The sequence below is a fragment of the Eleginops maclovinus genome, chromosome 19, assembly GCF_036324505.1.
Source record: "Eleginops maclovinus isolate JMC-PN-2008 ecotype Puerto Natales chromosome 19, JC_Emac_rtc_rv5, whole genome shotgun sequence".
Lineage (NCBI taxonomy): Eukaryota > Metazoa > Chordata > Actinopteri > Perciformes > Eleginopidae > Eleginops > Eleginops maclovinus.
The window spans coordinates 23933589-23958818 of record NC_086367.1 but is presented as its reverse complement, the minus strand read 5'-3'; the positions used below and the strand labels follow the sequence as shown (position 1 = coordinate 23958818).

At 45.9% G+C, this 25230-nt stretch overlaps 2 protein-coding genes and 1 long non-coding RNA gene across 4 annotated transcripts in view; 2 read left to right on the top strand and 1 right to left on the bottom strand.

Annotated features, from left to right (window-relative positions):
* slc8a3 (solute carrier family 8 member 3) overlaps positions 1 to 2062 on the top strand; it is a 62790-nt gene extending 60728 nt beyond the window's left edge. For both annotated transcript variants that reach the window (XM_063908125.1, XM_063908126.1), the window contains one exon: positions 932 to 2062. In XM_063908125.1, coding sequence (XP_063764195.1) covers positions 932 to 1308 — 377 coding nt within the window. In that variant the 3' untranslated portion in view covers positions 1309 to 2062. The remainder of the gene's footprint in view (positions 1 to 931) is intronic.
* The window catches only part of LOC134881330 (uncharacterized), a 253336-nt gene extending 243134 nt beyond the window's left edge, over positions 1 to 10202 (bottom strand). Inside the window, exon 1 of the long non-coding RNA XR_010168035.1 lies at positions 10140 to 10202. This is a non-coding gene — a long non-coding RNA (uncharacterized LOC134881330). The remainder of the gene's footprint in view (positions 1 to 10139) is intronic.
* On the top strand, positions 7092 to 25191 carry map3k9 (mitogen-activated protein kinase kinase kinase 9). Its single transcript, XM_063908563.1, is given in 12 exon segments — positions 7092 to 7815; positions 10438 to 10851; positions 14527 to 14707; positions 15809 to 15957; positions 16187 to 16362; positions 16456 to 16696; positions 17167 to 17289; positions 18868 to 19009; positions 19852 to 19964; positions 21085 to 21571; positions 21573 to 21820; positions 22070 to 25191. Coding segments are annotated over 12 exon segments (3099 nt in total). The 5' UTR covers positions 7092 to 7436; the 3' UTR covers positions 22516 to 25191.
* The last annotated feature ends 39 nt before the right edge of the window (positions 25192 to 25230 follow it).

Genomic DNA, 25230 nt, shown 5'->3' with positions numbered 1-25230 from the left:
TACATTAATATGATTCACTTGTATTATTAAAGCCAATGCTTGGCTGAAGCGGCTTTCAGAGTTTAATAAAACGTTTGAAAGATCTACTGAATGTACTTTGAAGGCAGTAACACGCTCGATATGAAAGAGGAGATCATGCATAAAAAATAATCCACATTTTAAACAAAGACCACCATGTGTTGTTGAAGGTATGAACGAGACTAATACTGAAGTAGAACCTGATTGTTAACAGTGTGAGGTTTCAATGGACTGAATAATAATGACACAAACAAACTTTCGTGGTAGAAAAACAAAAGTTGTGTCAAATAAATGGAATTATTACACAGAAGAGTGGTGAGGGTTATCTCCAATAACAAAAGACCCTTCCATCTACCGAAGGATCCTCGCTCATGACCACCTGAGAATGCTACAAACAGAATTTCTGCCAAAGTTTTGGTTATTTTATAGAAGACTCATCAAAGTGAGTGGGTTTAATGAGCAAAGCAAAGGCATTTCCTTTTGGGGGAGTTACACTAATTCACATAAATTGCTTTTTGTGGGAAATAATTCAAACATAATAATTTAAGATGAAATGTAGAAGTTGATTTTCATTTTGTAAATTATTATTGATTTATTTTTGAATTTTTTGGGCAACCATTGCCTTTAATATAGTGACAGTGCAGGTCAGGAACAGGGAGACAGAGGGGAAGACGTGCGGTATTATGGCCGCCTGCTCTACCCACTGAGCTATAGGACGTCCTATACAAATTAGTTTTATTCTGGATTGGCAAATTCATTAATTTACTCAGCTGTTCTTTTATTAAAAGCATGTTTTATACGTCTTTAACTTCATGTCTTACACGGCTTTTCTCTGTGGTGTAAAATGGACGGGACTCTGCACTTATCACATTTGAGCATGGGCATGGAAACCTACTGACTTCTCTCTCTGCAGACACCTTCGCCAGTAAGGTCTCCGCGGTGCAGGACACGTACGCCGACGCCTCCATCGGGAACGTGACGGGCAGCAACGCCGTCAACGTGTTCCTGGGCATCGGCCTGGCCTGGTCGGTGGCGGCCATCTACTGGCACATGAAGGGGAAGCCGTTCGTGGTGGAGGCCGGGTCGCTGGCCTTCTCCGTCACCCTCTTCACCATCTTCGCCTTCCTGGCCATCTCGGTGCTGCTCTACCGGCGCCGTGCCCACATCGGGGGGGAACTGGGCGGGCCCCGGGGACACAGACTGGCCACGTCCGCCTTCTTCTTCGGCCTCTGGTTCCTGTACATCCTGTTCTCCAGCCTGGAGGCCTACTGTCATATAGAGGGCTTCTAAACGGCGGGAGGGGAACACAAACATGCCGGGGTTTAAAGTACAACTTCAGAGGGTGGATCTCACGGTGGGATTCTTTGGTCCTGTATGGTTTGTAAGAACAGGAGAGCTTTGGTTTTCCCAGACGCCTCTCGCTCTCTCCCTCAACCCCGTCTGTAAGGGAGGCTCAGAGGTGAGTTCCCTGACCTCTGGAGCACCGTCGCTGCAGGAGAGGATGGCCGTCCTGAGCCGGTTCACTTACAGCTGGGATTGGGTCTCCATCGAGTCCAGAAGACCTGGAAGACACTGACGTCTTACATCCGGAGAGGGTTGAGTTAATCAGAGGTCTATATTTTTCTCAACGTCTGACGAAAACGACTTTTTCTAAAAAGTATTTTGGGGATAAAATCGTAAAAAATATAATAAAACAACAAAAAAAACACAAACACAAAAAAGAGGATTAAAAGAACTATTTTCTGATCAACGTTAAGGAATAGCAAAGTATCGTTAGTGGGGAATATGTTGTAGAGTGACTGTGGGATGGATTTATAGTATTTATTTTTTATTTGCATAGTTTCCTAAGAGCTGCAGAGTTCTCAGAAATCACACGAAGAAGAAGAAGACGATGGTGATGGTGATGGTGGACACATCGAACACGGTCAAACTGCCCTGGACATTACTTCCGTACTCTATACGTATCTATATATAATATATTTCCATATTTTCTGTATATTTTGAATATTTGTTTAAATGTGGTCACTTTCTGCTCTAAGGATTGCTGTGGCTAAGCGGGAGGGTGGGCGGGGGGTCAAACTATATATTGGAACGATGTCTTCTTCACATTTCTAAGAGTTATGTATCTTGCCTCGGTAAAAATATGACATTGTATTTTATTTATTTACTGATATCTTGGTCTCACTGGAGTTTTCAACTTTTCAAAGTTCAGAAATCCTAGAAAAAGTTAAAAACAACAAAAAAAACGTGTTGCTGCAGAAGTCAATTCAGAGGTATTTTTCTACTGTTCCTTCCATGCACTTTGCTGTATAGATCTATTTATTGAGACTTATACTTGTACGTGTGCAAAAGGCCAATATTTAGGGTGTCACTATGGACCGAACAGAGTGCCTGAGGGAAGCTGCAGCCGCCCCACACCGAGCCGAACACCTGAAGAGCTTCTTCTTTTTAAAGCTGCCTTTATCACAAGATGGCCACTGAGATGCAAAGCCTGCCATACCATAACCTTAAAGACAGCAAAGCTACATTTGTTTTTCCAAAAACAAGGATTCAGGCAGATAGAGGACCGGTTTATTAAGATGAAGCGTCCTTGGGTTTCTTGAACCCTTATGGGAAATGCAGTTGATGACAGTAATATTAGCTCCAGAGAATATCGGGAATGGGCGATTGCATTGCTGTCTGAAGTATCCTCTGTCCAAAAATGCACAACCGATGTTTAGTAGCTTCCCACACAACAAGCAAACACAGTTACTTCGGCTACATGCATCAGATAACTTAGAACGTCACATAATCCCACTTTTTTTATGCTGTCAAGAAAGTGGTTTTCCGTCTGCCTGAATCCCTGTGTTGCAGCATTAATCCTCCTCTTGGGCTCTACTTTGTTAAATAAGTAAATGAGTACCTGGGAATATCATACTAACATGTACCAAATTAAACAACAGTTCCTTTGCATTCAAAAAATGTCTCGTTAAGTCATTATAAAAATCCCCAAATATCATCTTTAATATGATGTAAAACAGAGAAAAGCAACAAACCCTGTATTTAAGTTGCTGAAAAAACAGCATTTCCTGACATTATTGCATTACAATTTACTTGAACCAGTATTGATTATTAAATATTATACTTATTCTACCTTCAATTTAATCCTTGGAGTCAACAAAGATTGTAACTTTGGGCTCTACTTTGTTAAATAAGTAAATGAGTACCTAGGTATAACCTCAAAAATGTACTAAATTAAACAATTCATTATTAAAACCACTAAATATCACCTTTAATTTGATATAAAACTGAAAAAAAGCAACAAATAATTTATTTAAGTTGCTGAAAAACATGTTGTCACATTTATGACAATTTCTTTCTTGAGTATCAAAATATTGTAATTATTTCAGCATCAATTTATGAATCCCTGCAGATCTATCACAATGGAGTCAGCAAAAACTACTTAGTATAGTAACTGAGAGACACCTTCATCTAATCATTGGGAAATATCAATCAGTGCATCTACAACAACATCTTTTCATGATATTAGAGAACATTAAAGCGATTCCGCCATCAAACATGTAGGCGTTATGTTGGCAGAGCTTCAAAAAGGACTGAAATTACATCTAATATCTCTCACACATTTTGTAATTTTGTAAAGAGTGGGGTGGAAACTCTTCAGCAGAGAAGCCGGTGTGGGCGTCGGAGCAGCAGATAGCTCCAGGATGAATTTAAGAGTAGCTTGACATCGATTCTGAATGCTGTTTAACATACGACTGGTGCTTTGTTTTTAAAAAGATAATTAATTACACGTTTGAAACTCCCAAGATCAGCAGAACATATATTTATTACTTAATTTGCATATGTTATTATATAATCAGTCGGATTTAAAAAGTCACCCAAGAGATTACCAAAGAGGTGGGATGCAACATCTGTTAAAAAAATGAAATAAAATTGAAGTTAAGGGAAAAATGGTTGCAGTGACACTGTATTTCCACAAGGGGGATGTCAGCTTCAGTCCCTGTGGTTCATCCCTCCTTCTCACTCCTCCTCTTCCTCAGTGTTCTTCCTCTGTGGTGAGCAGTGTTGTATATACATCTCGTGGCTGAATCGGATGCTCTTTTCCTGGCCCTGGACCACACCTGCTCCCCCCCCACACACACACTTACACACATGCACACATTCAGTCGATGTGGGGTCCAGTGACACTGTGAGGACGGGTCCCACAAACACAAAACACCCACCGTTTTGTACATAATTTTCTGTGTATGTTTACATTGACACAGTATAGGTGTCCTGCAAGGAGGGGAGGGGGGGGGGGGGCATGGAAACACACACACACATCTCATTTACAGGTTATCTGCAGTCGTCTGAGCCGGTGGAAGTGTGTGTTGTTTTATGTTCATGGGGGCTCACTTTGTCACCTTTTTGAATCTGCGAACATATTTTGAGTTTGGCAGGTGTTCATGATGTCAACGAGTTGTTTTATCCTCGCCTTTAGAGGATCTTTGTATTGTTTATTTGGTTGTATCATTTTTAATCTGGTGTGTGTGTGTGTGTGTGTGTGTGTGTATGTGTGTGTGCACAAACAGGGTTTCTTCACCACTCTGAATTGTCATTTTGTCTTAAAAAATTGTCTTAATTCTGTAAAAGATGAAAATATATTTATCATACACATCACCTCTCAAGGCAGCGGTCTTATTTATATTTTTAAGTGAACTATGAATCTGTGAGACACTGAGGAAACGCTTCATTAATTATATTGTTCTTTTCACTTTTGTTTGTGTAACAGAGAAAGGGGGCACATTTTAATTATAACGGAGGGGGTGTGTTCTTTTTCCTGGCCTGCAATGAGATGTCAAAAATAAAAAAGTAAATTTCCAAAGCTGACGGAGTTTTGAGATCAACACGTTTTGTTTTTTTCTGTGGAAATAAAGACGCTTCTGGTTTATAAGCAAACACTGACTGGAATCACAACTGATTATGAGAGATTTCACTGAGTTCGGAAACTAAGGAAAGACTCGTAGCTTATTGAGCAAAGTTTTTTACAAAACACTAAAAAAAGTTGGAAATCTTGACCTGAATTCAAATGCCAACAGATTTGACAGAATTCTGTAAGGTTATGATAAAACATCAGGGGGTTCTCTAAAAATATAGTTTGAGGCGCCAACGCCACTTCCCGCCAAAAGTAAGCCCTGGTGAAAATCCTGCATTAAAATAATAGTGTCTTCATGTCTTAAAGAGTCATATATTGCACCTCAAACAAATAAATCCAGAGCTCCGGTTCCTTTACTTCATTTCCAGAAAAAAGGAGAGTAAAAGAAAGGATCAGAAATCTCAGTTTTGGGGAAACAGGACCCAAGTGCAGTCACAAAGTGAGGCAGGTAGGGGTCCAAACAAAAGGCGAGCATTATTCAAAGAGCTGTTAACAAAAACACTCAGCAAGGTGGAACACAGGACATGAAAAACACTTAGCTGGAGATAAGAAGGACGGACAGGAACAGGCAGGTGACATGGACTAGATCAGGTGAGAAATGACGACGACCAAACAAGAGACAAAAGGGGAACAGGGACTAAATACACAAGGGTAATCACAAGAGCTGCAGGGGGAGGAGAAACACAGGGGCAACAGGTGAACACAATGACTCAATCAGGCACAGGAGGGAACCGCAGACAGGAAGTGAAGCTAAACATGACACATGAGGGGACACACTTCAAAATAAAACACAACACAAAGACATGACAGACACAAAGACATGACAGACACAAAGACATGACAGACACAAAGACATGACAGACACAAAGACATGACAGACACAAAGACATGACAGACACAAAGACATGACAGACACAAAGACATGACAGACACAAAACAAGGACATGACAGACACAAAGACATGACAGACACAAAGACATGACAGACACAAAGACATGACAGACACAAAGACATGACAGACACAAAGACATGACAGACACAAAGACATGACAGACACAAAGACATGACAGACACAAAACAAGGACATGACAGTCTCAGTGTCAGCCTGCTGCCTGCCACTCGTCCCCCGCAGACCCACCGGACATCCATCCCCTATTTATTCTCCGTAAGCTGTCTCTGCCGTCTGACCAGACATCTGACCCCACCTCCATATCTCTGGTCTCAGTAAACCCTTTCTGACCCACAGAGAGATTGTTTCCTGGCAGCACTTTCACATTTCAGGGGAGAATCTGCATTTTGTTTTGAGGGCGCACACCCCCAGTGAGAGGACTTCAATGTAATATTATTGCTTCCACTAACCTAATAAACTCAAGTTGAACCTGTTGACAAAATACCTTAAATTAAAGTCAATTTAACTTTTTGGACCATTTAAATATTACGCAGTAAATAAGTGGAATGGAAGAGAGGAAGTTTAGTTTTGAGGATAAGTGAGGGGATTATTTTGTCCCCATTATTCTCTGCTTGCAGATACTTCTTCTCCACAGGAAATCTAGCTCTTCATATAAATCAACTCCACGTCTGTTTTTTACACCTCTAATTTCGTGCAAACTGCAAAATAATTTTGAGATTTGACATGTTTTTCTTTCTTAAAGTGCAATGAGCCTGAAAGCTGCAGAAAAGTACATTTAGATTGAGGTTTGTTAGTGTTTATAATGAAGGTAACTATGAATTAGTGAACAAAATGATGTTCATTATTTTGAGTTATTAAGATATATATTTTTTTTTTCACACACACACACACACACACACACACACACACACACACACACACACACACACACACACACACACACTGAAACACTGTTTGTTCTGTTGACTGTTTTTTACTCATTGCTGTTTTTATTTCAGGGAATGTGCATGGACTTTAACATCAGTTTTGTTTTGGTTATTATTTCTGAGGGGGGTCAACACCTAAATAAAGAGAATATTTGAAGAAAAAACGCTTCCTGTCTGAGTGTGTTTAACTGGCGTGGAGCAGCTGAGACGGGGGCGGGGCTTAACGCGTTGCTGACGTGTCTCTGCACCAATAGGAAGCTGAGGATGATTCGCACGTTTGCACAATTGGCTCACAATAAAGACGGTGAGATTCAGCCATGACTGGGGAGGATTGAGTTCTGAGAGGAACCAACCTGCAGCCGAGTGTGTGTGCGTGTTTGTGTGTGTGTGTTTGTGTGTATGTGTGTGTGAGTGTGAGAAGCATCAACCTGCAACTGAGTGTGTGAAGCAGCACTGACAGATACACACACACACACGATGCTGCAGAATGGCGCTCCGAGTCTCCTGCAGTGTTTGTGTGCAGGATTAGCCGCTACTTAGCTGTGTGTGTGTGTGTGTGTGCGCGCGTGCGTGCGTGCGTGTGTGTGTGTGCAGACGCAGGGCGCACCGAGCCTCCAGCCGCGTCAGGTGGATGCAGTGATCCAGGTCGCCCCTATGGATCGCGTTCATGGATGTCTTCAAACCCGCTTCGGACACCAGCTCGAGTCCCAGGGTGTGTGTTTCTTCAGCGGAAGAGGATGTGTTCCGCTGGCCGGAGGATGGAGGCGGCGCGGTACCGGACGCAGTGCCGGACGCGGTTCCGCACGCGGCCTCGGGCTTCTGGACGGCCGTGTTCGACTATGAAGCGGCGGCGGAGGACGAGCTCAGCCTGCGGAGGGGCGACCTGGTGGAGGTGTTGTCCAAGGACTCGCTGGTGTCCGGGGATGAGGGCTGGTGGACCGGCATGATCCAGGACCGGGTCGGCATCTTCCCCTCCAACTATGTGAGCCATGGAGACATCCGGGAGACCGGGAAGCAGCAGCAGTACCCGGTGCCCCCCCTGCACCGTGAGTCCTATTGTGCTCCATGCTAATGCTACGTGTGTGTGTGTGTGTGTGTGTGTGTGTGTGTTGTGTGTGTGTGTGTGTGTGTGTGTGTGTGTGTGTGTGTGTGTGTGTGTGTGTGTGTGTGTGTGTGTGTGTGTGTGTGTGTGTGTGTGTGTGTGTGTGTGTGTGTGTGTGTGTGTGTGTGTGTGTGTGTGTGTGTGTGTGTGTGTGTGAGAGAGAGAGTGCTGTGTCACGGCGCAGTGAGCTCCTGTTGGCCTACAAACATCCTCTCAGCCTCAGCACCATTATCCATCAATCTGCCGACACACACACAGACACACACACCACCTCAAGTTACAGTGCACCCTGTGCTGCATCCTCAGCAGCAAGAGGACAGAACTGGACGTGCTGCTCCTTTACCTGCAGTACTATCATCGGACATGATGGGAATAGCTCTGCTGTTGCATCAGCTTGATATGCACTGGGTTGCGCGGTGGCCGGGGCAGCAGGAGACAAATAAATGTCTAGTGGAGAGAAAAGCTCCTGCAGCCTCAGAGAGAAGGCAGAAAGCTCCTCGCTGCTCTGTAGCTGTAAGGGATCCTCTGCAGCTACATCATCCCACATCTAACATCCGATGATGAATCTAAAGGCGGTAGGACCCACATCAGCTGCTTGCTGGGTGGAGGACAGCTGTGTTTGTTAGCTCTCCTCTCCTCAGCAGCAGCTGGCCTACTTTCACTTCCCCACCTGAAATATTCATCAAGGTCAGTCTGCTGAGGAGGCTGCAGAGAGCCAGCAGACACAAAGGCTGCTGCTCCTTTCATCTCCTCATCATTTCCCCCTCTGACATCAGACAGATTTCAGGACGGACGCTCACACTGAGTGTCATCACTTCCTGTTCTCGGGGCAGCATGCTTCCACTCAGGGACCCGGTTTGAGCGTCCTTGTTAGCGTGCTTCCTTTAGGAGGAATTATTACCGGCTGCAGACGGGCTGACTTTGACCTTTCATGTCCTCTGAAGGACGTCTGCAAAAAATGTTAGTGTTGTGTCAAGAGATTTTAAGATGCGATGAGATAAATCGTTATTGATCCGTGGGGAAATGTCATGTGAGAGAAACACAGTGTATAGTAAAATACCAACATTAGAGCTACGTATGTTTCAGTATGTTCAGATATGATCCATTTAAATAAGTAATGGATGGTAGGTGCAGACAAACAAGTATTACATGTCGGTGTGGCAGAAGCACTTTGTTGTTTTAATGATTATATTGTTACAGTATTTGTTACTGTACAGTATCCAACACGTTAGCTGTTCATTTATGCCTTATTTCTCTTTTTGTGTTAATGCTGAAGGATGATAGACCTTTAAGGTGTAAGAAACGACGCTGTAGTTGTTGCAAATATAAGAAATAGAGCCTCTGTACCGACAGTATGCACAGTGGCAGACACTGCAACGATCGAGACACTTCCATGAGGACTGGACAACACATGCAGCATCTAGAGAACATTCAGCAGCTTCAGGAAACACGAGCAGCGTTTACTAAAAGCTGCAGAAACCAAACACAACGGAGACCAGGGGACACTAAAGAGAGACGCACACAGCTGGAGACCAGGGGACACTAAAGAGAGATGCACACAGCTGGAGACCAGGGGACACTAAAGAGAGACGCACACAGCTGGAGACCAGGGGACACTAAAGAGAGACGCACACAGCTGGAGACCAGGGGACACTAAAGAGAGACGCACACAGCTGGAGACCAGGGGACACTAAAGAGAGACGCACACAGCTGGAGACCAGGGGACACTAAAGAGAGACACACACAGCTGGAGACCAGGGGACACTAAAGAGAGACGCACACAGCTGGAGACCAGGGGACACTAAAGAGAGACGCACACAGCTGGAGACCAGGGGACACTAAAGAGAGACGCACACAGCTGGAGACCAGGGGACACTAAAGAGAGACGCACACAGCTGGAGACCAGGGGACACTAAAGAGAGACGCACACAGCTGGAGACCAGGGGACACTAAAGAGAGACGCACACAGCTGGAGACCAGGGGACACTAAAGAGAGACGCACACAGCTGGAGACCAGGGGACACTAAAGAGAGACGCACACAGCTGGAGACCAGGGGACACTAAAGAGAGACGCACACAGCTGGAGACCAGGGGACACTAAAGAGAGACGCACACAGCTGGAGACCAGGGGACACTAAAGAGAGACGCACACAGCTGGAGACCAGGGGACACTAGAGAGAGACACACACAGCTGGGGCCGGAGCGCTGGGTGAGGCTCAGGATCATGAAGCTGTCTCTGTCTCTGTCTCTGTCTCTGTTGTTGTTTACCTGAAATGTTTTCTGGTCTTATTCTAACGATGTGATCACAGGACTCCTTCTGATGACACTGCATACTGTATATCTCACCCTGGTTATTGGTCACAGTGAAGAAGGGCCCAAAACATGGTTGCAGACAGAAACAGAACATTTGGGGACAAAAGGAGAAAAGAAAATGTTGGCGACAAAAAAAAGTTTCAAAATACAAACGTCTCCGGTAATCACAGAAGTTGCTTCAGATTTAAAAACAGAATACTAACTCGTGTTGCTCAGCCTCTCTCACTCTCTCCTCTCTCCTCCTCCCCCTCAGTGCTGGAGATCGATTTCTCGGAGCTGACCCTGGAGGAGATCATCGGGGTCGGGGGTTTTGGGAAGGTGTACCGAGCGGTGTGGCGGGGGTCGGAGGTGGCGGTGAAGGCGGCTCGCCGGGACCCGGACGAGGACCCGGATCAAACCCTGGAGAGTGTCCGGCAGGAGGCCAAGCTGTTCGCCATGCTGAACCACCCCAACATCATGGGGCTGCTGGGGGTCTGCCTGCAGGAGCCCAACCTGTGCCTGGTGATGGAGTTCGCCCGGGGGGGGCCCCTCAACCGCGCCCTGGCCGGGAAACGCATCCCGCCCTGCACCCTGGTGGACTGGGCGGTGCAGATCGCCCGCGGCATCCTCTACCTGCACAGCCAGGCCATCGTGCCCATCATCCACCGGGACCTGAAGTCAAGCAACAGTAAGAAACATCTGCACCACGATCAGACACATCTGCACCACGATCAGACACATCTGCACCACGATCAGACACATCTGCACCACGATCAGACACATCTGCACCACGATCAGAAACATCTGCACCACGATCAGACACATCTGCACCACGATCAGACACATCTACACCACGATCAGACACATCTATACCACGATCAGACACATCTATACCACGATCAGACACATCTGCACCACGATCAGACACATCTGCACCACGATCAGACACATCTGCACCACGATCAGATGTGTCTGCACCACGATCAGACACATCTGCACCACAGTCAGACACATCTGCACCACGATCAGACACATCTGCACCACGATCAGATGTGTCTGCACCACGATCAGACACATCTGCACCACAGTCAGACACACCTGCACCACGATCAGACACATCTATACCACGATCAGACACATCTATACCACGATCAGACACATCTGCACCACGATCAGACACATCTATACCACGATCAGACACATCTATACCACGATCAGACACATCTATACCACGATCAGACACATCTGCACCACGATCAGACACATCTGCACCACGATCAGACACATCTGCACCACGATCAGACGCATCTGCACCACGATCAGACGCATCTGCACCACGGTCAGACACATCTGCACCACGGTCAGACACATCTGCACCACGATCAGACACATCTGCATTTTATTTTCTGGAAGGGGAATCTGTTCGGTATCATCAGGTTTATGAACTCATCCTTTAATGAACTGTGTCTTGAGTTTGCAGGAAGTCCTTTCTCCCTGAACAGGAAACACTTTAGTAAATAAAAGCAAAAGAGAGAATGCCTTTCAAATCAAAATTCAGCTAAAAGAAAATAACGACTTCCTCCCGGCTGCTGATCAGTAAACTTCTCAAACTGCCCCATATTTATATTTATATATATATTTATATTTATATTTATATTTATATTTATATTTATATTTATATTTATATTTATATTTATATTTATATCTATATTTATATTTATATTTATTTATATTTATATTTATATTCATATTTATTTTGTCTGCTGGGCTTAATGACAGTTAAATATAGTAACCCCCCCCCAGCGTTCAGACGGAGCAGAGAGCATCTTGTAATCTTGCATTTCCCCGACTGGATCCCCTAAATCCCAAGCCTATTACTGAGGATTTACCCCACGCTCTGACATCGCCTCCGCCCTATTGGACGCTCAGACGGCACACAGGCAGCTGCTGGCCTCTCATTGGTCAGTTCTCTGGCGATCCGCTCAGACTCTTCACTTCTGATTGGCTGACTCACAGTGCAGCCTGTTGACACTGTCACTTGTATTATCACATGTGTAATCCACAGTTTCTCTTTATCTTCCTGCCTGTGAGAACAGGTTTAGGTTTTAAGAAGCATTTTATGTGATTTATACAAAATGATGTCAAACTTTTGTTTAGATTTTCTGGAATGGTTTTTATTTAAATGGAATTAGATAAGTATGTATTTCAAATTTCACCCCATTTTTAAGCTCCTTTTTTTATATTTACAAATAATATATATACAGAAATTGTGATGGAAAAAAACCCTCCGAGGAGCTTGATCAGAGGAAACCTTGATCTGTTGAATAAAAGTATAAATAAGGAGGGATAAATATAAGATTGCACACACTCCATTTCTTCAATATGATGAAGTCATTAAATAGGAATAAAAGCACTAGTAATTAGAGAGGAGTTCATATGTAAAACAACAAGCCTTTACAGCTCTGTTTAATTGTGCAGGTGCTAATTTTAGAATCTCAAAAGGCTGGACAGACCACACCGAGATCTTTGAGGAGGTCTGAAAGCTGACTGAGTGATTCCAGCAGTGCCTCCACCCTGTGAATCATCGCTGTGGTGACGGAGCGGCTTTCATGACGTCCAGTCTCTAAAAACAGACACGAGATCGCCTGTCTTTCATCTCTGCAGCGTCCTCCTCTACTGGGACATGTCTCCATGCTCTAATGTTCAGAAAGCTCTTTATTTTTCTCATACTGGCTCTCTCTTTTCACCCTTTGTCTGAAACCAGAGCCCAGTGTGACAGCTGTAATTGATTTCCCATAAAGACCAGTGCAGTGTTCAAATAGCAGGAAGCCCAGTATTTGTTGTTGTTTGTCCCTCCCTGTGATGTCACTCTAACAGCTGCTCTCCTGTAAAGGCTGGGTGTGCATCACACTGAGTGCAAACATTACATCCTGTCCTCCGGGGAGGGGGGGGGGTTAGCTGTGTGAGTCTCACGTTGCTGCAGGAGGAGCAGGCTTCACTCTCATGAGTGCTTGATGTTTACCGCAGCCTGCAGACACACCCTCCCCTCTGCAGACACACCCTGCAGACACACCCTCCCCTCTGCAGACACACCCTGCAGACACACCCTGCAGACACACCCTCCCCTCTGCAGACAAACCCTGCAGACACACCCTGCAGACACACCCTGCAGACACACCCTGCAGACACACCCTCCCCTCTGCAGACACACCCTGCAGACACACCCTCCTCTCTGCAGACACACCCTGCAGACACACCCTGCAGACACACCCTCCCCTCTGCAGACACACCCTGCAGACACACCCTGCAGACACATCCTCCCATCTGCAGACACACCCTGCAGACACACCCTCCCCTCTGCAGACACACCCTGCATACACACCCTGCAGACACACCTTGCAGACACACCCTCCCCTCTGCAGACACACCCTGCAGACACACCCTGCAGACACACCCTCCCCTCTGCAGACACACCCTGCAGACACACCCTCCCCTCTGCAGACACACCCTGCAGACACACCCTCCCCTCTGCAGACACACCCTCCTCTCTGCAGACACACCCTCCCCTCTGCAGACACACCCTCCTCCACCCTCCCCTCTGCAGGAGGTTAGGTGGAGCACGTGGGGATGTTTAGAGTGGTTGCTTCGTAACAGGTTATTCTGTCCTTCAGCTTCAGTTTGTTTGAAATACTTGAACTGTAAAGAGGACTTATTACGCCTCCATTTGACTCCTTTGTTTACATCCTGAACATAGTGACATCACTATAGAACACTCACGCTCCTATTGGCTAGCGTTCCAAAACATTGTACGTGATAGACTAAGGGGCGGGACATCTCTAAGCAGATTGAGCAATCACATCAGAGCCGGCCAGCTAACCAATCAGAGCAGACTGGGCTCTGGTTTCAGACAGAGGGTGAAAGGAGGTGCTGCATCACAGGCAGTATGAGAAACACAAAGAGCTTTCTGAACCTTAAAGCATGGAGACATGGAGACATGTCCCAGGAGAGACTCTACATAGAATTTAAGTATGAGAGTATTTTTCCAATGCAGTATCTCTACTTTTACTTCTTCCACCCTGTCTGCTGTAAATACCTGCTGTCTCTGTCTCCTCACTGTTTCTCTTCTTCTCTGCTTTTATCTCCCCATCCTTTCATCATCGCCTCCCACCAACCCCACCCTTTATTGTTTGGTTCATGCATTGTGTTTCATTCATCGGTTTATCCTCCTCCTCCTGCTTCACCATCGTTGCAACGATCACTCTAAAACCCACCTGCAAACCTGCACCAATCCCCCCCTTCATGACCTCCAACCAACATCCCTCCTTCATCCCCTCCTGCTCCACCTCCCCCCCCTCCTCTCCAGTCCTGATCCTGGAGAGGGTGGAGATGGAGGACCTGAGCAACAAGACCCTGAAGATCACGGACTTCGGGCTGGCTCGGGAGTGGCACCGCACCACCAAGATGAGCGCCGCCGGCACCTACGCCTGGATGGCCCCCGAGGTCATCCGGTCCTCCACCTTCTCCAAGGGGAGCGACGTGTGGAGGTGGGCAGAGGAGGGGGAGGGGGAGGAGACTGGAAGAGACAAACAGGAAGCCGTTTATTGTGCATGCACGAGAAGAAATGTATCTCTGAGAGGAAGATTTAGAGACCAGCAGAGACCAGCAGACGGGAGAAGAGGCATTGTGAGACGGATGCTAGACTAGAAGAAGCTGAAAGTACATCTAGCTATAAATACTGCACTATTGCTATAAAAACACGTGCTTTATGCAGAAAGAGCGCTCTCTTTGTGTCTCATTTTAAGGATCTCCCCATCACACATTGTGATCTTTTGTTTTGAAATGTCTCGTTTTTTAAACAGTGGGGTAAAGTTTACAGGGAAAACAGAACTGCATAGCACTGATGAATATGCACGTTACAGTAAATGTGTGTGTGTAGCAGTGTGTAACTGAATCAGAAATCCTTCATGACTGCGTGGGGAAGTGTATAGCAAAGAGGACAGAGCAGATAAAGAAGGAAGTGACACACAGTCAACAGAAAACATGCCACAAAATCAAATTCATGCCAAAGCACAAACAATGAATGCGAAAGGTTATCCTGCAAGACGATTGTACCTGTGCAACGTTCACACTTGATCTTGTAGTTATTGTCTCCATAATCCATGCTTCAACTGTTATCTTGTATAAAACTTAACCCTGAAGATCTATCTTTCCGTTTCTGAACAAACCAAACAAAAGCAAATGTTGTTCTCGTTCGAAAACTGTGCAGCAGTCGACAAAAAAACAAGGTGCCGTGTGCAAAACGTGCAGGTTGTTTAACACCCAAATACTTGAGACTCGTAGCTTTAAAACAAAGACACGCTCCCTCCTCTGCCTCTGAACACACTGAATAGCTCTCATTAATCCACTACTTTCTTATTCTGACACTTACTCCTGCTTTTTCTGACTTGCTGCTCTCTGGTTACTTTGCATTTACAGATGCCTTTCACTGATCTTGACTGTTCAGATGTTGTTACGTTTACAACCAGCCTCTATCTCAGCAGGATAATGCAGAATAAGACCATCAGGAAGAACACAGTATTCAAGCTTACTTTGGGCTTTATTCACCACCTATGTTCTATATTTCTCTCCATTTTCTCACGGTGCAGTTACGGCGTGTTGTTGTGGGAGCTGCTGACGGGAGAAGTTCCTTTCCGGGGGATCGATGGTCTGGCGGTGGCGTACGGAGTCGCCATGAACAAGCTGGCTCTGCCCATCCCCATGACCTGTCCGGAGCCGTTTGCACGACTGATGGAGGGTAAAATAACTCCGATGTTTCCTCCTCAAAGTCATGCATCATGCTCCTAATTAGATGGATGTCATACAGGTTGTGCAGAATAGTTTGAAGCTTCAAAACTTTATTCGTAATGTTGACATTTGAACGAATAAATGCTTGTTTTGCACGTCTCTTTATTGAGTATGAAGCCAGTAGGTGATGGGGCCACTCTCAAAGTAAGAACAGTGTTTGGTCCCCTGATGTTCCTCAGAGTGCTGGAGCTCGGACCCTCACTGCCGGCCTCACTTCTCCATCATCCTGGACCAGCTGACGGCCATCGAGGAGTCGGGGTTCTTCGAGATGCCGGCCGAGTCGTTCCACTCTCTGCAGGACGACTGGAAGCTGGAGATCCAGGAGATGTTCGACCAGCTGAGGACCAAAGAGAAGGTGGGGAGGAGGTCCGGGTTAGTGACGGACACATGGGGATATATCTGTGTCTGGAGGTTAAAGGTCGGGGGTTTACTCTCTCTGGTATTTAAGGAGCTGCGTTCCTGGGAGGAGGAGCTGACGCAGGCGGCGCTGCAGCAGAAGAACCAGCAGGAGGCGCTGAGGAGGCGCGAGCAGGAGCTGGCCGAGCGGGAGATCCACATCCTGGAGCGGGAGCTGAACATCATCATCCACCAGCTGTACCAGGAGAAGCCCCACGTGGAGAGCCGGCAGGGCAAGTTCAGACGCAACCGGCTCAAGCTGAAGGACGGTAACCGCATCAGCCTGCCCTCAGGTAACCCGGAGAGACTGTGGCACTGCGGGGGGGAAACGGTTATTCAGTCTAGATTTGGTTTTGTGTATTTGTACTTGCACTTTGTTGGGTTCATACCTTCAAACCTTCTCTTTATTTAGATTTAAGGTGAAAGTCTCTCTAAATCTCATCATTTGGATCTTAATTATTACAACTTTGGAGTTACAATTCTGACTCTCAACGTGATTTATTTTTTTGTGTAAAAGAGCTGAGTAGTTTGTCCTTCACTGACGGGAAGAGTGTGTATTCTATTCAGATTGTATTTGTTGTTTCCATAGACTGTATATATACAGTCTATGGTTGTTTCTGAGCGCTGAATGAAGTGTGAAGTTATTTTGCCGTGATATTTGAGGGATATTCTCTTTCTAAATATTGACTCCAAGAATTGATTCCTCAAATTTCCCAAGTTCTCCTTTTCTCTGAAGTTAAAATGTATGTTTTTTTTGTTTCAGATTTCCAGCACAAGATCACGGTGCAGGCGTCTCCGTCTCATGACCGGCGGAGGAGTTTACTGAGCAGCAGCTCCAGTCCTCCCAGCAGCCCCCCCCTGCTGCCGCGCCTCAGAGCCATCCAGCGTGAGCTTCAACTTCTTATACACCGCGTTCCAAATGATTATGCAAATGATATTTTTCTCAGTTTCCTAAATAGTCGATGCAAATGAGTCAGTATAAATTTCAAGTCATCAACTGTTAGAGTATAACTCGAATTCTATTGAACAAACCTCCCAATGACTACAGTATTTCTTCAAAATAAAAAACTGTTCCAAATTATTCTGCACAACAGAGATTCAAAACATCTTACAGGTTGTAAAGAACTGAAATTGGTCATTTGTTGAATTTGCAGCATTAGGAGGTCATATTTACTGAAATCAAAAGCTATTTCAATCAAAAACATCTCAACAGGCCCAGTCACACGTTCACATACGACCCCTTCTTTGATATCCCCTTCACAGTTCTTGCATCCGTTGAACTTGTGAGTTTTTGGAGAGTTTCTGGTTGAATTTCTGTGCAGGATGTCAGAATAGCCTCCCAGAGCTGCTGTTTTGATGCAAACTGCTTCCCACCCACATAGATCTTCTGTTTGAGGATGCTCCAAAGGTTCTCAATAGGGTTGAGGTCAGGGGAAGATGGGGGCCACACCTTGAGTCTCTCTCCTTTTTATGCCCATAGCATCAATGACACAGAGGTACTCTTTGCAGCATGAGGTGGTGCATTGAGATGCATGAAGATGATTTCACTACGGAAGGCACGGTTCTTCTTTTTGTACTATGGAAGAAAGTGGTCAGTCAGAAACTCTATATACTTTACCGAGGTCATTTTCACACCTTCAGGGACCCTAAAGGGGCCTACCAGCTCTCTCCCCATGATCCCGGCCCAAAACATGACTCCGCCACCTCCTTGCTGACGTCGCAGCCTTGTTGGGATATGGTGGCCATCTACCAACCATCCACTACTCCATCCATCTGGACCATCCAGGGTTGCACGGCACTCATCAGTAAACAAGACTGTTCAAACATTAGTCTTCATGTATTTCTGAGCCCACTGCAGCCGTTCCTGCTTGTGAGCATTGTTTGGGGGTGCGATAGTAGGTTTATGCACAACTGCAAACCTCTGCTGGATCCTACACCCTGAGGTTCGCAGGACTCCAGCAGCACCAGCGGCTTCAAATACCTGTTTGCTGCTTTGTAATGGCATTTTAGCTCTGCTCTCCTAATCCGATGAATTTGTCTGGCAGAAACCTTCCTCATTATGCCTTTACCTGCACCAACCCGTCTGTGCTCTGAATCAGCCACAGATCTCTTCACAGTACGATGAAATATCTTGTCCAAGGTCCTTTTTCTTTCCCATATTGCTTGAAACCTGTGGCCCGCCTAATAATGTGGAACGTCCTCCTTTTGTTTTCCTTTGATTGGGCTCACCTGGCAAACTCATTATCACAGGTGTCTGCTATTGATTTCAATGATCCAGAGAGCCCTGACTCACAATATCATCCATGAGTTTAATTGAAATACAAAGAAATGAAATGTTTATGACACTTAAATCCAATTAGCATAATCATTTGGAACGCGATGTATTACAAATGGATTTAATTGATCTTGTTTCCAGGTGAATCATCTCCAAAGACGTTCACTTTCATGATGCCTTGTGTTGCAGTGACTCCACGGGAAGGGTACTCTGCCTGGGGTCGCATTGCGGGGGTCCAGCTGGAGGATGAGGAGGGGGAGAGGAAGGGCTCGAGGAAGAAGGGCCGGTCCCGTAACTGTGGACCCTACAGGGAGCACAGCGCGGACGCCAGGTGAGCGGACGGGGGACAAAGATTTGTAGTCCAGAAACAATCCTCACACAGCCTCCGTGTCTTCATGGTTCTCACAGTGGGATCTCTGCAGAGGGTCCGTGAAAAGTGTTCAGATGTATGAGTTTAAATACTCACCCTGGAAAAAGTCCTCTTTTTAATGATCTGTAATAGCTTTTAATCTATCACATGTCCTACTTTACAAAATAACAACAAGTCTCCATTTCTTTCCTTTCCATTTTCTTTTCAAACATCAGATTTTTTTTCCAAATTTCAACTTTTTGAATTCTCTAAATCTTTCTTCAAAATTAGAACTTTTTTCTAAATTCAGATTTTTTTGTTTTTTCAAAAGTTGACTTTAAACGATGTCCCTCTCTTTTCTCATTTGTCTAACCCCTTCTTCACGTGGCCCTAGTCATCTTTTTAAAATTCACACTTTTTGTCCCAACTTTCTTTTCCTTTCTAAACTTTTTTAAATTTCCAACAGTTTCTTCAAAAGGACGTTAAAGTCCTCACAGATTTCCCCTGATGTTTTGTTTCTAAGTCTGTTAACACAAACATTCATAATGGTTCTCAGAACGGGGTCTCTTCAGGGGTATGCTGCATTTTAATACCGGTATACATGTACTGTGTATAGTCACCAGAAACCAACCTGTTCTGGCCATTTGAGTTTAAAAACAGAACAAAAACAAAACAATATTTAAAGCTAAATCACTTTTTGGAGTTTATATCTAACTTGTATATTTTCTGAGTCTATTTTAAGTCACTTTGGTTAAAAGTGTGTGCTGACTGTGATGTAATCTGTCTATCAGTATATTTGACCTAACCCTCTCTCTCCACGTCAGTGTGAAGCCCCCCCATGAGGGCAGCAGGCAGCGGTCCTGCAGCGCCCCCAACCTGCGACGATCCCCCCGACACAGCCCCGCCGTCCCCGGGGTCCCCAGCCTGCTGGAGATGGGTGAGTAGGACCCCAGTATTACAGCTTAGTCTGACAGCATGCACACTCCACATGATGGAGCAGCTGTAGCTTCAGAAGCACGCTGCAAAAAACACCTTAGAGCGAGTTTAGTCAAGAACGCTGCCTCCCGTCGCTTCGTGTTTGGGAATAACTTTTCCACTTTGCAACATGAGTTATTGAGTCTATTCAACCCAAAATAAATCCTCTGCATTATGAAACACAAAGAAGAGACCATCCATTAATGAAGCAGCTCAAATGTCAGGCTCATTAATCGTTAAGAAGAACAGCTGGAAGTGAAAGAGGCTGACATTTCAGTTCTTAATTGCACTGCAAGGAGAATAAATGAGGTGGATTGTTCTGCATCTATTTTGATGTTGCAGCTGCTCAGAGGAAACCTTCTCTATGTTGGATACGGGTCTGCATTTAAAGACAACAATCATTAAAATAACGAATGAATCTCTTCATTAATTGGGCTTTTTAAAGCTAATTAACTTTAAGGAGTCTAACTGCTCACAGTTTGTATCCTCATAGATGGTTGCACTTGTTGTTAATCACTTGGTATAAGAGCATCAGGCTTATGAAATGTAACAGCCAACTAAAAGGGTAAGAACCAGAGAGGGACCTCCTGTCAGCGTGCCCCCTCAAACCAAAATGCAGATTTCCCCCGTAAAATGTTAAAGTGCTGCCAGGAAACAATCTCTCTGTTGGTCAGAAAGGGTTTAATGAGACCAGAGATCTGAAGATGGGGTCAGATGTCTGGTCAGACGGCAGAGACAGCTTACGGAGAGTAAATAGGGGATGGATGTCCGGGGGGTCTGCGGGGGACGAGTGGCAGGCAGCAGGCTGACACTGAGACTGAGATTTCTGATCCTTTCTTTTACTCTCCTTTTTCTGGAGAGGAAGTAAAGGAACCGGAGCTCTGGATCTATTTGATATTTGAAGTGCAAAATATGACTCGGCAGCTTTAAGACATGAAGGAACTCATGCTGTATTTTACTAGAAAAAGGGTTGTCGACGTCACATATTTTACAGAGGGGGGGAGGGGGGGGTCACAGCGGCTCTCTGGGACAGCGGCGTGTTGTCCTCACTAATATCAACATGCTGTTTGTTCTCTGTTCAGAAAACGAGGACTGCTGCTTCACCACTGACCCCGCAGCCGCCCCGGCTCAGTCCTACCTCTGCCTCCCCTACCAGAAGGAGGGCTTCCCTTCTGCTGCTGAGGGGGAGGGGGTGGAGGAGTCCTGCCCCAGCGTCCAGCCCCCAGGTGCCTCGCCCTGCAGGAAGAGCCCCGGGGGGGGCCGGCGCTCCGACCTGGTTCTGCTGGGCTGTGGGGCTCTGCTGGCGGCCGTGGGGCTCGGCGGCAACCTGCTCACTCTATCCCAGCCGGAGGAGAACATCAAGTCCCGGTGGGAGGGCTTCTTCCACCGGTCAGGGGGGCAGAGGAAGAGCACCAGCCCCCAGACTCACAGACTCTTCCGGAAGGAGAGTCCAATGAAGGCCCCGGCCCCCCCGATCCCCTCCTCCTACACCCTGCTGTCCCTCTCCTCGGTGTCGGACTGTAACTCCACCCGCTCGCTGCTGCACACCGACAGCGAGGAGCGGCTGCTCTGCCGCCCCCCCCGCCTCCCCCCTCAAACAGCCGTCCCATTATCAGCCCCCCATCAACCCGCTGGTCAACACTCACCTGGAGAGCTTCAAGCGTCACCCCCGCCAGTCACTCACCCCCACCCACGTCCCGTCAGCTCCCAGTTCCTCCCGCAGCCTGAGGAGGACGCCGTCAGACGGGGCCATCAAGAAGAACCTCCAGACCACCAACCTGGAGCCCCTGCTGGAGAAAACCGCTTTAGAGAACACAGGTGAGGTACTTTAAATACAGGTAGATGTACACAGGTGAGGTACTTTAAACACAGGTAGATGTACACAGGTGAGGTACTTTAAATACAGGTAGATGTACACAGGTGAGGTACTTTAACTACAGGTGCATGTACACAGGTGAGGTACTTTAAACACAGGTAGATGTACACAGGTGAGGTACTTTAACGACACTGGGATGTAAAGCATTGAGGCTGGTTGGTTTGCTCGACTTGTTCTCGTTCATATTTCAGGTATCTTCAGAGGTTTAAGGGAGGACTGTCCGGAGGTCCCTCGGCTCCCAGATCCAAATCTCGTCTTCCCCCCGACCCCCCGCCGCCGCTGTGCCCCTGAACGCCCCAAAACTCTAGACTTTGTGGCCCGGCCTCGGCCCTCCCCGAGGATCCGCTGCGACGTGTTCTGGGCGGACGCTCGGCCCCGAGGGAACGGACAAAACCTGGGCACCGGAGACTCCCCCGCCCACACCTCCAGTACAGAAACTCCGCCCACTGTAGAGTTTGGGAGGGACCCCGCGGTGCTGCCCACCCCCCTGGAGGCCCCGACGCCCTACAGGAAGGAAAACCTGCTGGACCAGCTGGACGAGGGGCAGTGCCGGGACGGGACGGTGCCTCTCTGCAGGCCCGAGCCCGGACATTCCAAAGACTCTCCGTACCGCTACAGACCCGGGTACTGGTCCTGAATCAGACTGCTCCGCGGGTATCATTTTTACAACCCAGTTCAGATAAAACCACGCCCTCTTAGAATCCTTAGAATCCCTTTATCTGTCCTGAAACGGAGACGTGCAGGGACTTGCATCTGAAATAAAAAAGTAGGTCCCCGTTATTAATGATAAGAACAGCAGTACACCATGGTACCTGCGTCCGAGCGTCACCTGGAACGTTCAATCAGTAAGTGGATGAAAGCACTGCAACACCTCCATCAGCAAGGAGACAACCCGAGGTCTCAGGCCTGTGCTCAGCGAGGGCAGAACACTGATCAACTGGGTCAAAGATATGGGCGAGGGAAATATCACAACACTTAAACATAAGTCCAGTGTCTGGTTATAGCTGTCAGAGGATGAGAAATCTTCCGCTTTTCCAGATCGCTGTAATGTTTTGTAGCACGATGAGCACTGATGGCATTGTGAGATGCTAATGTGGCTAACTAATGTGAGCGTCCTTAGCTGCAGTCCGCCATTTTGCGGAAGTGGCCGTGGTTAAATCTGAACCATGGACGCATCCTCCGTACCGCTCAGTAACATCACGGCTGCTCTAGCTGGGGGATAAAAGCGTTATGGGGTGCTCAATTTAGAAATGATGAGACCAAAAAGAACGAGTTGACTAGCGCTGTAGCTATAGCATTTACAGAGCGATCTCAAAACAGGAGGTCTGGCGTTAGAAACACGGTTACCTCCTCTCACTGAGGATGTGGTGTATTCCCTTCTACCACCTCGAATCTTTATCATTCAAAAGCAATATTTTCCTGAATCACCCAAAAAAAGATGCCCTGTTGAAACGTCTGCGTTGTGTGGAAGTAGCCGTGGTTTAATCTAAACTGGGTTGGGAAAATGACAGACATGACTGTCCCTTCATACTGGTGTGGGTCGATTAATGCTAGCTTTACTCAGTGCTTAAAGCAGGGAGGCTCACTAACTACCTAAATGTGAATATTTACCCTTTCCGACATTTGCTGTTTTGCCATTTTTGATACGAATCCTCAAATGTGGCTTTTAAATAATGAGTTATTCAAAATGGACATTATTTTCTTTGGGAATTAAACCGACTAATGGCTGTATAGCAGAACGCCATGGAGAGTTTCACAAAGCTTTACATCATCTTTATCAAACGTCATGCTTTGAGTTGAAGATTGTGCATTTAAAGAAGTGCACTTTCCCAAAGCGTCATGAATGTAAAGCAGGTTTCTACATCTCTAATTTCTTTCTTGGATTTGTCAGAAAAGGCGTCGTGGTATTTGCCTGTGTAATTCGCTCTTGTTTTATCACCTGTACACAGGAGCATCTCATTTCTCCAGACTAAAAGGGAACGTTGTGTTTGTGACTCTGTATCTAAATGTCTGCCTCATGAATGAATTGTTGATCAAGAAAAAATTGAGGGATGTAAAGTTTGAAACGTCTTGCAGGTGAAGCAGGCCCTGGTGGCGTGTGTGTATTTATGGTTTAAGTTATTTTTATAATGCATTGCATTTGCCTTGATTTTTTGACAATTGTTCTGAATGTCTTCAGAGTTAAATGTGTATCTGCATCCATGTGTGACTTCAGATTGTTTTGCCTCCTCACGCGTTTGAAAGAATCTTCAGGTTGTTTTTTTAACATCTTTTTCACAGAGCTCTGATTCCTCTCTTAGAACTCTGAATTCTGACCTCGGTATCAACGTCTTCATGGCTCTCATTTTCTAACAGTCCTTTTTTTAATTTGTCTTATCTGATGGTAAACTGACATGTTTGGGTGGTTTTGGACTCCTAACCCGTCAACGATGACGACACATTTGGTTTTGTTGAATCGTTATTTTTTTTTAAATTAAGAAAATAATCAATAACGAAATCAATATGTTATTTGCATCCCATATACATCAACAGAAACGGAGCTACATGCATGCAGACTGCTCCGTGCACATTGATTATTTAGTGTTTCCGCTTTTTGGCGCGTTGGTCTGGATCGGACAGGGGTTCAGTATTATATTCACGTACGTTTTTACTTATTTATTGGAGGAAAATGCCCGTTTAAGTCTTTCCCATCAATTGTCAGATAGAAAAACAAGCCAAAACATTAATGATTAGAAAAAGAAACATCATCTGAGTCTTAATTTGAATGCCCGATTCTCTCATTTCATTTTCAGACGTTCAGTGACCTCTGAGATCTGTCTTTATCCCGATGTGTAAAACGTGAATGCTTTTCTCTGAGGCCTGCAGAGTGTGATCCTGCTGCTGGTTGAAACCCCGCTCTGTTGTCCCAGGTGTCATTAAATGTGTCTGATATGTTACCACGAATAAGCTGATGGACGTTGTTTGGGTTGGGAAGGATCCTGAAAGGGACGGACTTGTATTTGCACTGGAACACTGATTTGAGTAAAATCGTAGTAAACTATCCAACTTCTTTTGCAAGACTCTGTGTTTCCTCGTTGAATTAATGACTTTTCATCCTTGGCTCATTATTTTAATTTACCAGCTTACAACTTTACTGTTTAGTTGTGACTCGACGCAGCCCTCCTCCCCCTCCTCTTCAGACCGACATCCATCAATCCCTTCATCCCTCCACCACCACCAGTTTCTGTGTATTCTGGGTAGTAAATATATATTGTTGCATCAAAACAAGTCTCTCCTGACTGAACGGAATATAAAGCATTCTCCATGTTTCCAAGTTGAAGTCTTGCTCAGTAATTATCTTTCCCATAAACGT